The sequence below is a fragment of the Canis lupus genome, chromosome 25, assembly GCF_003254725.2.
Source record: "Canis lupus dingo isolate Sandy chromosome 25, ASM325472v2, whole genome shotgun sequence".
Taxonomy (NCBI): Eukaryota; Metazoa; Chordata; class Mammalia; order Carnivora; family Canidae; genus Canis; species Canis lupus.
In genome coordinates this window covers 2957300-2972591 of record NC_064267.1, presented here as the reverse complement: position 1 = coordinate 2972591, position 15292 = coordinate 2957300, and the positions used below count along the sequence as shown (strand labels likewise).

The 15292-nt window shown below is 36.2% G+C and overlaps 1 protein-coding gene across 2 annotated transcripts in view; it reads right to left on the bottom strand.

The window, feature by feature from the left end:
- The window catches only part of TRPC4 (transient receptor potential cation channel subfamily C member 4), a 208226-nt gene that overhangs the window by 105516 nt on the left and 87418 nt on the right, over positions 1-15292 (bottom strand). For both annotated transcript variants that reach the window (XM_025462421.3, XM_025462422.3), the window contains exon 3: positions 10970-11488. In XM_025462421.3, coding sequence (XP_025318206.1) covers positions 10970-11488 — 519 coding nt within the window. The remainder of the gene's footprint in view (positions 1-10969; positions 11489-15292) is intronic.

Below are 15292 nucleotides of genomic sequence, written 5' to 3'. Positions count from 1 at the left end.
GACAAAAATGAGGCAAACATCAAGAGTGTCCTTACAGAAGGAGGTAGTATATAAAATGCTACTGGGATCTGGCTACAGTGATATTTTTAGATCATAGTCAGCATTTTCTGCATGGCTAAGTATGTCAGTGCATACACACACATGGATTTTATTTTATTATCTAAACAAGAGTAAAATTCCAGATTCTAAGAAGCTTCTAGAAGAAATCTAAACTTGGCCCAGGGCTTGCTGTCATCTCATTTTGCTGCCATTGGTATTTGGTACAGAAGAGACACTCTGTAAGCATTTGTAGAATTAATTAAACCTGGAGAGAGAAAGAGCATCTCTTGGCCAGAGCCCCCAACTCCCTCCACTAGATTCTTTGCGTGTTTACTGCCAACAAGATTTCCAGCTTCTTCCTGGCTCCAGCAGGTAAAGAGGAGAATGTGGCAAAAGATTTTCCAGGTGGCATGTCCCAGACCTACCTGGCAAAAATCACTGAGCTTGGAGAATGCCATGGAGAAAAATAATAGTGTCAGTCATTTAAAACTGAAGCAGTACTATGGCAAAAAAAAAAAAAAAAAAAAAAAAAAAAGCAGGTTTTTTTACAATCATGCAGGGAGCTGACAACTTGGGTAGCTTGAGTCCAGATGAAGGTAAAAGGAAAACCATGGAGGAAGAAAGCCTTAGTTTTTTTTTTTCTGTGGCTGCTCGGAGGACAAGCACCACCGTGTGCTTCTAAAGCTGAAGTGAAGAGGGAAACAGAATGGGACTCAAAACAAAAAAACATAATTCTACATGATTGTCTTACCGGTTCCGTGTTACCTAGAAGCAATCTGTGCACTTAACACAGCTTTAGAATCACACACACACACACACACACACACACACACACAAAATCACAAATCACCAAGTTATAGCACAGGCATTAAAAATCCCAGAGAGTTTTACTGTATGTTTCGGTTTCCAAGAATTCAAACAAAAAATAACCTCTATCTAGAAAAACTGTGACTGTGCCTCATATGGTCAAAGGAAAATGAGGGGAAGGATAAGCCAAAAAGTTTCCTCTCTGATATGTAATTTATAAGGGATCTTGAGCAAGAGTTTATATCTCAAAACCATCAAACATTTCTAGTGAACAGTGTTTCTGTTTTATAAATATCCAAAACAATCCATTGGGTTTTTATATTTCATTAATAATGTGAATTGGGGGGATCCCTGGGTGGCTCAGTGGTTTAGCGCCTGCCTTTGGCCCAGGGCGCAATCTTGGAGTCCCGGGATCGAGTCCCACGTCGGGCTCCCGGCATGGAGCCTGCTTCTCCCTCCTCCTGTGTCTCTGCCTCTCTCTCGCTCTATGTCTATCATAAATAAATAAACAAACAAACAAATCTTTTTTAAAAATGTGAATTGGGATAAAGTTTTGAATGGGTAATATCAAGAACTGGTAATTCTTCATTTTGCTTAGTGATGAGACAGAGAAAATATAAGATATTAAATAATGACCTAGGGGCACCTGGGTAGTTCAGCTGGTTAATTGTCTGCCTTCGGCTTGGGTCATGATCCTAGGGTCCTGGGATCGAGTCCCACATTGGGTTCCCTGCTCTGTGGGGAGCCTGCCTCTACCTCTGCACCCACCCTGTCTCTCATGAATAAATACATAAAATATTTAAAATAAATAAATGAGGAAAAATAACCCTCAAATGTAAATGTGAATTTTATGCAAAGAAATGGTTCTTCATCATTGATAAACTAAATGGTCACATCTGAATGAGGGAAGATAGATGATCTTATTTGCTATTTTTGCTTGTCAATCATCATGCAGACACAGAAACCAGTTCCATATAGAAAAGAAATTCATTTGAGGACTGAGAGAAGGTGTCCAATACACAGTATTGGATTTTTCAAAGATATCATTAATGTCTTTAGCTTATATCTGTGGCAAATGAAAGCTACACTGGAAAGTGTCACTAATCCTGCAGGTATATGCGTTTTTGTCTGGTGAATAGAAGAGCATACCTCTTTGAAAATCAGTGGCTTAACCCTTTCCTTTTTGTACTTATTTAAGATAGTATCAAATACAATCTACGTTTTCTATCTAATTTAAAGTTAAGATTAGTTATTTTATGTTTTATAAGACATTAACTTATCACTTTCTAATGAATGCTGTTTAAAAGGATTAATTTATACAAGATTTTGGACATATATAATTTCTCATTTAATTGTGGCATAAAACCCAATCATTTCCAGAGACAAATCAGGAGAAAGTGGTTTCATTTCAGTTAATTAGTTGTAAAAGAAAAAACAACAACGAACTCATGGGGATTTGAGTTCCAAGCTCTAAAAACCCAGTGTTAAATTAAATGCCTAATGACCTGTCATAATTCTGTCAGCCAGGCTGACAAATCCTGAACAGGCACTTGCCTCATCCATGACACAGAAGCAGGTCCAGAAATGTTTGGTTCCTAGTGGGGGACTGGGCTGAGGTATTAGGGAGCTTGTGATCCATGCTGTCTCTGCCTAGTAACAGCAGGTGCATACACACATCTGGAGGATGGAGAGGCCAAGGCCCAGAAATCAGTCTGTGAGTGTGGCCCAGAGGACAGTGGGAGAGAAAAGTAAGCTAGGAGAATGCTGTTTTCTCTCACTTTTACACGTTTCATAATTATCTCTATCACTCAGTGTAGCCTCATATATTCACATGCTATTGTATACCTAGAATTTTGTTATGAGTGCTGCCGTGGTACCCGATTCCAAGGTGTAACAGGATAGAGGTATCAGTGCGTAAAATATATTTAAAAATACAAGTCAGAAGAACAAATTCAAATGAAGTGTGCAGTATACAATACGAGTTACTTTTGACAGCCTACAATGGAAGCATTAGAATTTGGACAACCTTAGGGGTTGGAATAAAACTTCTACATTATACATTTTTGATAAAAGTGTATGTTTTAATACAAATGGCTCAGAGCACTGACTCTACCAATAGACTGGAAGAAGGATAAACTTATCTTTGATATTCAAAAGTGTAATGCAACCCATGAAGGCTTAGATCAATATTCATTACAAATATTAAAATGCTTAGGGATGAAGCCAACCTTTTTTGCTGCATCGTATACAACAGAATGGAGTGTGTGTGTGTGTGTGTGTGTGTGTGGCATTTTCCTGTATGTGTTTAGTCTTTCATCGTGGGGGTCTAAGAGGGGATAAACAAAAACTGTGACAGTAACAGCAGTAATTAATTAACAGCTCTCTTTCATGGGTAAATATGCCAGGAAGAATGCTAAGCTCCAGAATTGCATTATCTTGAAAAACAAAACAAAATATGAAAAAAAAAAAAAAACATTAGTGGTGCTGTAGGTCTTGGACTAGAGGAAGTAAGACCAAAGGCAAGGAGTTCAGTTGGAAAAACAAAACAAGAACAGAAATAAAAAGCAAAGTCAACATGTGCAATAAAGCTGCCATAACAAGAGAAAGCAACAATTAATTTGGACTTGGGAATAGGTTGAGAGAAGGCTTCCCAGGGACAGTGGTATTTGAGAAGAGATCTGAAGGACATAAATGTTTTTAAAACAGTTCAAAACAGAAAAGAGAGAAAAAGGAGAGGAATGTGCTAAATAATATTAAACTGAATTCAAATAAGGCAAATGCATTATCAGCTTTACTTATATAAATGAGTCTTATTTAAAGTTCTTTCAGCAGAAAGATCTCAGTTATGGAAGGGAATACTTACTATATGCAGTACCTTCTCTCATTTTTCTCCCTAGCATAGTCTCTTTGCCACTCTTCTTTAATAGTTCTTTGATATCCATGAGATAGTGTCTCTATAATATGAGATACTTTTCCCTCCAAATTACCCATACTTTGATGTGGAATTTACCAGGCGCAAGAAAATTATGAAAGGTACATTTTAGACACCCCAGATTTGAACAAGAGTAAAAGAAGAGGAAAACACTAGAATAAAAGAAAATCAATAGTCAGTAATAACAATAAAATGATAATCATTGGTCAGCTTCTCTGCCGAGTGCTTGGCAAAAGCAGAGCTTTGCGTGGCTGCAGACCAGCCATCAAAATCTACTCCATCTTGAAGGAGAAAGCCATTATTTGCCATTGCCATCCCAAGGTTCTGATACAATAGCCGGGAAGCAACATTATCATTCATTTCTCTATTATTTATTTTTAATTTAAAAAAACTTATTTTTTGGTGGAGGTGGGTGGCGGTGCACCCACGACGGTTGGTAGTTTCCAAATAAAAAAATGCACACACAGAATGCTATTTTTCCTCAATTACTACCACAAGCACAAGGTTGCATCTGACTGAATCTCCAGAAGGAGCTTCCCATGTAGAGTTCAGGTAGATAAAGAACATGAGTAGTATGTTTTATTCATTTTTATTATGAAATTCATATAGTAGCAAGTTCAAATTTAAAGTTATTGATAGCTTCTTTTCAAATAAAATTTGAATTAAAATATTCTTGTCATGATAAACTTATCAATAATGAGTTTACAGAAAACAAAACTTATGAAACAGAGATAAGTTTAACCCTAGGCAGTTTTAAGAATACAAATCTCCTTTGTTTCTGCTCCATTTATTATTTAACTGCTCCTCCCATTGTCCCAATGCTCTTCTGATGCCCTCACCCTCACCTCTCCTCCTTCTCTCCCCTCCCAGGGATTCCCTGGTTGTATTAGGGCTATATTCTCTGCTTCCTCTATCCTCAAAATCTACCCCCCAAGTCTCCTTTCTGACAGTAGGTTTGGTTCTTGATTCCACATCAAGAGGTTTCAAATAAATTAAAAAAAAACATAAAACCATAAATCTTGAGAAGTTTAAAGAGCTTTGATTCTAGAATATTTGGAATCAACTGAGTTCACCATGCTGGGGGATGGCATTTGATTGACAGGAATCTCATCACATTTCTTTCATTGCTCCATGACAAGAGAAACAAAAGATAAGAAAGGTAGGAATAGTGGGCTGTTCAAATGTTAATTTTTCTCCTGCCTCTTTAACAACTCCATTAATTAATTTATAAGAACCCAGATTAGTGGGGGATCCCTGGGTGGCTCAGCAGTTTAGTGCCTGCCTTCTGCCCTGGACGTGATCCTGGAGTCCAGGAATCCAGTCCCACATCAGGCTTCCTGCATGAAGCCAGCTTCTCCCTCTGCCTGTGTCTCTGCCTCTCTCTGTGTGTGTGTGTCTCTCATGAATAAATAAATAAAATCTTAAAAAAAAAAAGAACCTAGATTACTACCAAAGTTTAAACTTAATGTTGCAAAGCTGTTGATACACCTTCACAATAGGGAAAATTAAACTGAAAAAGATATGCTGTTGACCATGTAGAGACTGGGTTGTTTTTTTTTTTTTACCTTAATTTGGAGAGCCATAAAAAGACCGAATGCTTTCACACAAAATATTTCACTGCTTTCTAATATTATTTAAGAGTTAGTTTTCTTTAATGTGGACTAGTTCACAATGTGGTCGATCATGTGTAACAAACTCGGTAAGGTCTTGGCTGTGAAAATATTTAAGGAACGCATCAAGCTCTCCAAATATATGCACTGATCTTGCAAATATTAGGCAAGAATAATGACCGCACGTAAGTGATTTTAACTGCCATTAACTCTGTACCTGTCAATATTACATCAGGAACCAAGGGACAAATTACTTGCTAAAGACATGTCTTCAATCATGCCTCACCCTTATCTAATACATAGGAAGAGGATCAGTCTCAAGCGGGTGGGTGTTTGGTTCTGTTTCTTATCCAGCTTCCTTTGGCACTATTCATTTTGACAGGTATCACTGGAATGGGGTGCTGGCTCCTAGCCCTGTGAAGGGGGCTTTCTCTGCTCTCTTAGAATGAGGCTAGACATTACTCTTTGAAGAAAGGTAAATAAATAAAAGCGGGTTAAGAAAGAAAAGAAAAGGAGACACTATATTCTTTGAAGAAGGCAAGTGCTTTATCACAATGCAAAAGTTTTTAAAAGAAGTTAATGTTGAAATGCATGGCTTAATTATAAGAAGCTGAGTCATGAAATAAACTCACAGGCTCAACTGAACTAGGCTAGGAACCCCATCTACATCAGATTTACCACATGTTCACCAGGATGGCATCTAGGTGGAGGCAGTGATGTACGACGGTTCCAGCATGTTCTATAGTTAAGATCTAGATTTGCACCCAGGCCCCATCATTCAACAATGCAACACTGCACATCACTCAACACTCAAATTCCTCACAAGAAAAAAAAAATCATACTTTACAGGTCTATTTGGAGGCTTAAGTATAATAAACCATGCTAACTGTAAAAGGTGAAATAAAATAGAGTCATTTATGTCAAGAGGATGTAAAAGGGAGCTAGGAGGCCATTAAAGAGGTAGGCCTTATACATGTCCTCACTGGGGGAGAACCTTTAACTTTTGAACTGGGCCAAAGCGCAAATATTCCAAGGATTCTGCAAGTTCAGGTAAACCTGCAACTTGCTGTAGTGATGGACTGCTGCCTAATGATGGCCATAGCAACCAAATATGTTTGGTCAAGATCAGTTTTCTAATCTTAGGCCATCAACACCTATCAAAATTCTTTGTAAACAACATATACAAGTATTCCTTTTTGCCGTTAAAAAGCCCTGACTTGGGGATCCCTGGGTGGCTCAGTGGTTTGGCGCCTGCCTTTGGCCCAGGGCGCCATCCGGGAGTCCCGGGATCGAGTCCCACGCCGGGCTCCCTGCATGGGGCCTGCTTCTCTCTCTGCCTCTCTTTCTCCTTCTCTCTCTCTCTCTATATATATATATATCATAAATAAAAATAAATCTTTTAACTTATAAATAAATAAATAAATAAATAAATAAATAAAATAAAAAGCCCGGACTTCTGTTCCCTAGGACACAATTTGGGTTGTTACTCAAATTTGTGTTCCCTGGATTGTAATTCTGAGACTTCAAATAAATCCTTTTATTTATTTCAGTTCTGCCTCTTTTTTCAGTTGACACAAATTAAGCCAGTTCCTAACATATATCAACTTGAATTGCTAGCTACTAGACTATGTTTATCCTTCCAGTATATGATCAATACAACTATAACATCATTAGTCCTGTATTAATAGAAACAATAAAATCCTTCTGTTTATGCCTATAAAAATAACCATGAAATGTAATTAACGCAGGCCTTTCTTTTTGTATGATATTACAGAAGTACCAGAACAAGCCTGCAATCAAGTCCCCACAACATGAACTGTTTTAATATTTGAATTCATAAGAAGACTGTTATTAGGCAATTAGCCTAAACCATGCAATTTAATCAGACAAAGAAACATACAGGGAATCTTCTAGAATTGAGAGATTCTGCAACTTCATTCAAGTGCATTCATTTTGAACACCTATCTTTCAGTACTGAAGTATGACTGGTAAATATGACAGATATATTCCTGATACTCATACTGGGAGGAGAAGAGCAAAATATAACAATATAATGTAAAATAGAATGTGCAGAATAAAAGCATTTATCCCAGAGACTGTATAGAGAGGGACTGCTTCATGGAATTTCCCTGTGGGAGGGGGGACATGAGATAAGTTTGAAAGAGTGAGTAGGACTTAGCCATGTGAAAATCAGTAAAAAAGCATTCTAAAAAATAAAAGAGACCAAAGAGAAACCCCAAACATTTTTAAACTAAAAACTGAGAAATCTTGTAGTAAAAAGATACAAGGCAAGATATTTATGTTAAGAGTTTCATTTAAGACACATGATCTGAGACACCGGGGTGGCTCAGTGGTTGACTGTCTGCCTTTAGCTCAGGGCATGATTCCCAGAGCCTTGGGATCGAGTCCTACCTCGGGCTCCCTGTAGGGAGCCTGCTTCTCCGTCTGCCTGTGTGTCTGCCTCTGTCTCTGTGTCTCTCATAAATAAATAAATAAAATCTTAAAAAAAATAAGACACATAGCCTTACTAGTAAATCTTATATCAAATATTCTAAAGTCAATAATTTCTGAATAATTTAGAACTATGTTTTTGTAAAACATGACCTATGATTTCAAAGAATTTCTATGAAAGTAAAACCTTATTCCTGATTTTATAATTAGTCATCCAGTGTTACTTTGCTTTGGAAAAACTGTCTAACCCAAGGGAAATGTGCTCTTCAATACTGAATGAAAGATATTCTAGAACAACTCTGTTAAGAATTTTGTTTTCAGGGGCAGCCCCGGTGGTGCAGCGGTTTAGCGCTGCCTGCAGCCCAGGACGTGATCCTGGAGACCCTGGATCGAGTCCCACATTGGGCTCTCTGCATGGAGCCTGCTTCTCTCTCTGCCTGTGTCTCTGCCTCTCTCTCTCTGCATCTCTATGAATAAATAAATAAAATCTTTAAAAAAAATTTGTTTTCATTTTCTTCTCCATTATTATCTCAGAAGATGAAAAGAGAAAATGCAAATGCAGTGTCTTTTTAAAAATGTACCTTTTAAAAGATACTACTAATTCTTATTTTCTTGTTACGTGTTATGTGTTTTTAGCCACCCTTCACCCTGCTGTATCATTAAGGTTGAGCAGCCTCCAATTCCACAGCTTCATATTAGCAAAAGGTACAAGCATTTTGAAAGAAGTCTTAGAAATGATCAAATACTTCCTATAGCTTTGCTTCTGACACTTTTAAGGACTCAATTTGTGGCTTTTTGTTGAATAGGCTTTGAAGTTAAGCATGCTTTGTATATTCCTGAACTATACAAAAAACCTAAGCAAAGAAAAAAGTGTTTAGTAGGAATGAACACTTTTAGTGGTTCAGAAGCAAAACTGAGAACAATACAGATTTAATATTTTATGGTCTCCCTGTTAATAGACAGTAAGCTCTTCAGGGCAGAGCCACTCCACCATGAAGTTCTAAGTGCCCTGATCATTGCCTGGCATGGGTTTGATAAGATATATGTTCAAAGAGTTAATGAATGAAGAAATGAATGAATGAATGAATGAATGAATGGAACATATAAAAATGATTTGTGGGAAAAATATAAGCATGTGTTAATATGTAGGAAATTCGTACTACAATGTTTTGTTTTGGACAACATTTTGACAAGAATTTGGCAGCTTCATTTGATTAAATGCCATTGTAGAATTCCATTTGGAGAGTATGGTAAAAGACTCAATGAGTATTTTCTTCCAGTGCTTTCACAAAAGTCACTGTGGCCAAAAACAAAGTTAAATCAATTATGACATCAGGCCCAAAATCGGGGTTGGCATAAAATAGGGCTAAGTTGGTTCACTAACTGCAGAGGGAACAAAATGCAACAGGTGAGCACAGCCAGTTGCTGCTACTGTGTTCTTTCATTATGTGGATTTCACCTCCTGGGAATTTCATCTTACTCATCATCCACAGGATAACATCAATCCTGTACAGATATATCAGAGGAGAAGACCTTTGTAATTATAGGGTCAAAATCCCTTAAATCCCTCTCCCCAAAGAAAATGGAAGAAAGAAAAGCATAATACTGGGTTAATAATAGATATTTGAGAAGAAGTAGCTCAAATTCTGAGGCCACATCAATAGCTTACCTCATTTATCAGGGTTGGGTTTTTTTAGATTTTTTATTTTTAAGTAACCTCTACACCCAACATGGGTGTAGAACTCAAAATCTGAGGTCAGGAGTCACATGCTCCATGGATCAAGCTATCCAGGTGCCCCTCATTTTATCATTTTTAATACATTCTATTACTTTTAAGTGTCATTTAGTACTTAACAATCTCTAATAAAGTGAAGTTCTTCATTAGTTTCTTATAGTTATATATTAAAGTTATTCCAGTTCTGTTAAGATAGCAGGTCCCTGAGCCCTAAACACAAGAATCTAAAAAAAATGAGTTGATACTGTTGACATGGCTCAAATGAGCATGTGTAATCTGGTATCAAAGGGAATATATACGAAAGAATATGCTTCCTTCATTATTAGGGGAAAAGATCATTTCAACTAGTTTCAGGCTCCCATGGAAACTGGCCAAAGAACTACAGGAAAAACTTGAAGTAAATTCAGGCATCTCAAACCTTAAATATTTAGTAAGTAGCAATAGACAAAGCAGCCAAGGCTAATGTGGAATAATCAAGGCTGACTTCAAAAGAAATTGAATACATTTTTTTATTCAGAAGTTTCTTTATCTTTTTCATCTTACATTATGCAGTTTTCTCCAACTGTTTTTCTAGAACAGATAATTACTATAATTCAAGAGTGAACACAGAACCAATATTTTCTGAAGATGGAAGTAAACAGACTTTTGAGAACTCACAACTCAGTGATGCAGACAAAAGCAATTATGCTAGGTGACAAATATGACAGATCTGAGTTTTCTGTACTTAATATTCAAATCCAACAGAAATTTCATGAGAAATTTATAACTCTTCTGCAATTAACTTTTTAAATTTCTTATTCCTGACCAATCAAGAGACTAAGCCAGATGTCAGAGAAGTTTTAGTATTTTCATCTGCTGTTGGAGACTAAAGGCTTTTTTCTTTATTAACAACTTCTAATAATGTATTTTATTAACATAAGGACTTATAATTTACTAAGAGCCTTCACACACATCCACATATTTTATACTTCCTACAAATCTTTGAGGACTATATTTTATATGCATAAATATATTCAATAAAATATTATGAATATTAAGTCTATTGAGCAGATGAGAAAACCAAATCTCAAGGAGATTACTGAAAAGTAACAAGGCTTATAAATGGCAGAACCAGAACTTTTAGTGTGGGGATTTAAAATTCATTAGTTTTTTTCATTATATCACATTAAATGTGCACACTTAAACACATATGCCAAACGCCATCACCAGTTTTTATGCCATTTCTTGCTGTTTTTCAATGTATTTCATAATTATTAATCTGGCAAACAATAAATATCATCCACTTACAGTTAAGCAGAAAATGCTCTAAATCCCAAACTTAATTATAGAGTACCAGCTTACATCACTGTGATTAAATCCTAAATCCTTCTGACAGAAAGGTCTGGCAACACTCACCTCTTTTTGACGGTACTTTATGGCCAATTTGAGTCTTGCGAGATCATTTCCACTTTGTTCTTCTATGAGACTACTGTCATCTCTGTAATTGAGAATGATTTCCAGTTCTCTGGAACTCCTTGTCTGATCCAGTAGGTCCTTAGCAAACTGTTTGCACTGTCGGGACAGCTCCTCATATTCCGACTTGAATTCGTTTTCTACTTTACTCAGTTCCTGAAGCTCCCAACTTAGCTGAAAGGCTGTGAGAAAAGGGTCTTCACTTGATAGTGCAATGAGCGAGGGGCTGGCCAAGGCCTTGTAGATGTTGAGTCTGGAGCGTGAGTGGCGGAGGCTGTCCACGTCCGAGCTGGACACGCATTCCACACAGTTACAGCGGACCTCATGGGGTCTGGGCACAGAGACTCCTTTCTGAACTAAAAGCTTTATTATCTCGTAATTATTTGTATGGGCTGCCAAAATGATTGGTGTAATGTCTGGAGTGAATTCAGAAAACTGCTTATCAAGGAGTATGGGAGGCACCTAGAAAAAAGAAGAAAGCAGAGGTGATGAGTATTTATGCATTTGCTCAAGCCTGTGAATTTCAAACAGCACGCTGTAGGAACGCTGAACAAAGTTCATAAATCTTTTGCCAGGCTTTTTTGGCAGGAGAGAGATGGCTTTCTTTTTTTCTGCCAAAAGATAAGAGAAAATTAGTGAAAAAAAAACCTTTCTAATATAATTACACATTATTCTTATTATAATTTGTTTAATCTGAATCTTGATATTTTATGACATCTTAAAATAGTGGCTATGGGAAGTCTTTACTTGATAAAAGACTTTCTTGCTCCCAATTTATTTTCTGTCAATCTTTCCGTTTTTTCCCCAGACGTGTGGACTACTTAAATAATCAATACACTGAGTAATAATTAATGATTTGTTTTAAACCCAAGTTTTTCCTCTGTAATAGAAGTCTTAGTTCTTCAATCGTTTGTTTGTTCGTATGTTTGTTGGTTGGTTTTATCTTCTGCATTCCTAAAACCAAGTCTATGATTAAAGGTGGTAGCAGAACATAAGAAGCCTCGCCTCATGCTTTCTGTTTTCAACTATCACTCTATAGTGTATTTTCCAGATGACAACATATGCTCCATCACCATTTTATCAGATATCAACAAATGGTTCCCAGTGAATCAGATCACTGGCATGTTATGGACAATTTCCTTTGGGTTTTACTTTAGGACTGGTAATGATGAAAATGTTATAATAAGCACTCTTTAGTCAACATCTGTTAGGTACTTTAGCCCTCACTATTATTCACGTTTTATAGATGTGCTCCTTCAGTGCTTAAGTGGAAGAGTTACTGTTTGCACCCAGGTCCACCTGACTGACACCGGAGCCTGTATGCATTACACATCCCACTGCTTTACAAGTTTTGGTTTAATAGTTCTTCCTGCTGGCACAAAGAGGCATCTGCAAAAATAAATGCTGTATAAGAATAAGGTAAAAAAGCATGACAGATAAAATGATGACACATATACTGCATAAGACATATTGTAAAATATAATGGAAACCATAAAAGGATCAAAAGCAAAGCAACTATGTGGAGAAAAACAGAACTCATAAGAAAGTTTAATTATACTACTTTTAAGTAGGGGTATAATCTTTGCATGAGAATAATTAAGCCTATATGCTTCTAATTTATTTGGCCATTTAGAATATTTGTTTTATAAGAAATACTCTGTAAAGATTAATGAGATGCAGTTATCATTTAAAAAGTTATTTAATGGACATCTGGGTGGCTCAGTGGTTTAGCACTTGCCTTTGGCTCAGGGCGTGATCCTGGAGTCCCAGGATCAAGTCCCACGTTGGACTCCCTGCATGGACCCTGCTTCTCCCTCTGCCTGTATCTCTGCTTCAAACTGTGTCTCTCATGAATAAATAAATAAAATCTTTTTTTAAAAAAAGGCTATTTAAAATATATGCATCAGTTGATGAAGATAACACTCTGTTCAAGCAGGGTCAATACTTCATTACTTTTTAAGTAATTAACTTTAATTTTAAATATTACATTAATTGAAAATTTAACTATGTATTTATTACAAAGAGAAAAAATCATTAATTGAAATGAATATCAAATAATATTTAAGTATATTTCAAGTTTTTTCTATGGCAGACTGGAAGAAAAAACAACGTAAGTAAATAAGTCACTATGTTAAATGTATATTTAAGTGATAAATGCAATTTAAAGGGGCTTTCTGGATTCAATAGAATTTCACTCTAGGTTTCTATAGTTTTTAAAAGTTATCAATAATTTTAAATTTATTAACCATCAAATGCAACTTTGAAGAATATTTCAGCAAGATCTTATGAAAAATAAGTATAATATAGCCATGTTAAAAAGCATTCATATTTCAGAAGAATGCCAGTGTCATAGTTTTAGAGAGATTGTAAAATAATTGATAAAACATGTAAGAATATACCCAGAATATTCTGTTTGAGTTGTAAGATTCAATAAATCATTGTGAATTTTTAATTTTTTAAATATATGGACATCCTTAATTTTATCTTTTATAAGGAATTCATTTTAGAAAATAATTTTTGAATAAAGCAGTTCTATAAGATCATGACATAGTAACTTATTAGTCAATAAATACTTTTAAAATTTTGTACTTTAAATTCCACAATACAGGGATCCCTGGGTGGCGCAGTGGTTTGGCGCCTGCCTTTGGCCCAGGGCGCGATCCTGGAGACCCGGGATCGAATCCCACATCGGGCTCCCGGTGCATGGAGCCTCCTTCTCCCTCTGCCTATGTCTCTGCCTCTCTCTCTCTCTCTCTCTCTGTAACTATCATAAATAAATAAAAATTAAAAAAAATAAAAAAATAAATTCCATGTACTGTCTTCACCATTAATTGCTTGATGCCCAGCTGTCAGGGAACACTAGACACTGGGGACTGTCTGGCCTTAGGTGTCCTTCACACAGGATTCTGCAGGGCCTCTGATCAGCCAGCTAGGCAGGCACACATCAGTGTTTATATACATGTCCTAGAGGACAGCCTTTGGGGTTTCTCCTGGAATGGGAGAAACCCTCATTCCATGAAAAAAAATAAAAATAGTAATAAAACAAAAACGCCTTTAAAAAATTGCCTGGTATTGAGTACTAATTATATGCCTACTCCAATGATTACATGGTGTTTGAAAATTGGAGGCTATCTTACTCTATCATCACTTCTACATTTACTAGTTTGTAGTCCTCTGAATGTAAAAATATGCCCTCTTCTCCTTTTTATTACTATTACTATGGGCCTATGGATTCTTCCTTTATTTTAATATATAGTAGTTAACTGCAATAATCATTCACTTTGAACTTAATGAGGTATACATTCATTAAAATGCACAAATGCTAACGTGAAGCTTGATGCATTTTTAAAACATCTATGAACCTGTGCGACACAAAACAGAATAATCCAGAAGAGTGCCTGCACCCCAGAAACCTTCTTCATGTCACCTCCCAGTTGTTATATTTTGTAATCACAAACCTAAACACTATTGCCATAGATCACTTTCACACACACTTGTTCACTTTATGTAAGTGAATTATAAAGTATGTACTTTTTACATCTAGCTTTCTTTGGATAATGTTAGCTCTTGAAATACACTAATATTGTTAGTAGCAATCTTTTTTGTAATTTCAATTTTGCATAATATTTTGATTTTTGAATATAGCTCAACTTTTTACATATTCCTTGATCACCTTTGTGTGATTTCCAGTTTCCATTTGTGACCAAGAATATTGCTTCTATGTACATTTTTGTCCATGTCAGCTAATATGCATCTAAGAATGCAATTTCTGGGTCAAATAGTTTTAAGTAGTTATAGCAATTTTCACAACTATCACAAATTGTACTTGGTATTGCCAATTATTTACCTATTGGTCTATATATCTACCTATTTGTTTATGACATTCATTATGTCTAGAAATCATTTTGAATTTTTTTACTTATTATTATCAAGGATGAGTGTTGGATTTGCCTAAGGCCTTTTCCACTTCTATGGAGATAATTATATAATTGTTCCCCTTACTCCTAAAAAATATGGAAAATTCGATTAGTGACTTTCCTTTTTTTTTTTAAGATTTATTTATTTATTTATTCATAGAGACACAGAGAGAGAGAGAGAGGCAGAGACACAGGCAGAGTTGAGAAGCAGGCTCCATGCGGGGAGCCTGATGTGGGACTCAATCCTGGGTCTACAGGATCACACCCTGGACTGAAGGTGGCGCTAAACCCCTGAGCTATCCGGGCTGCCCAATGACTTTCTTTAATATTGAAACATTCTGGCTTCCCT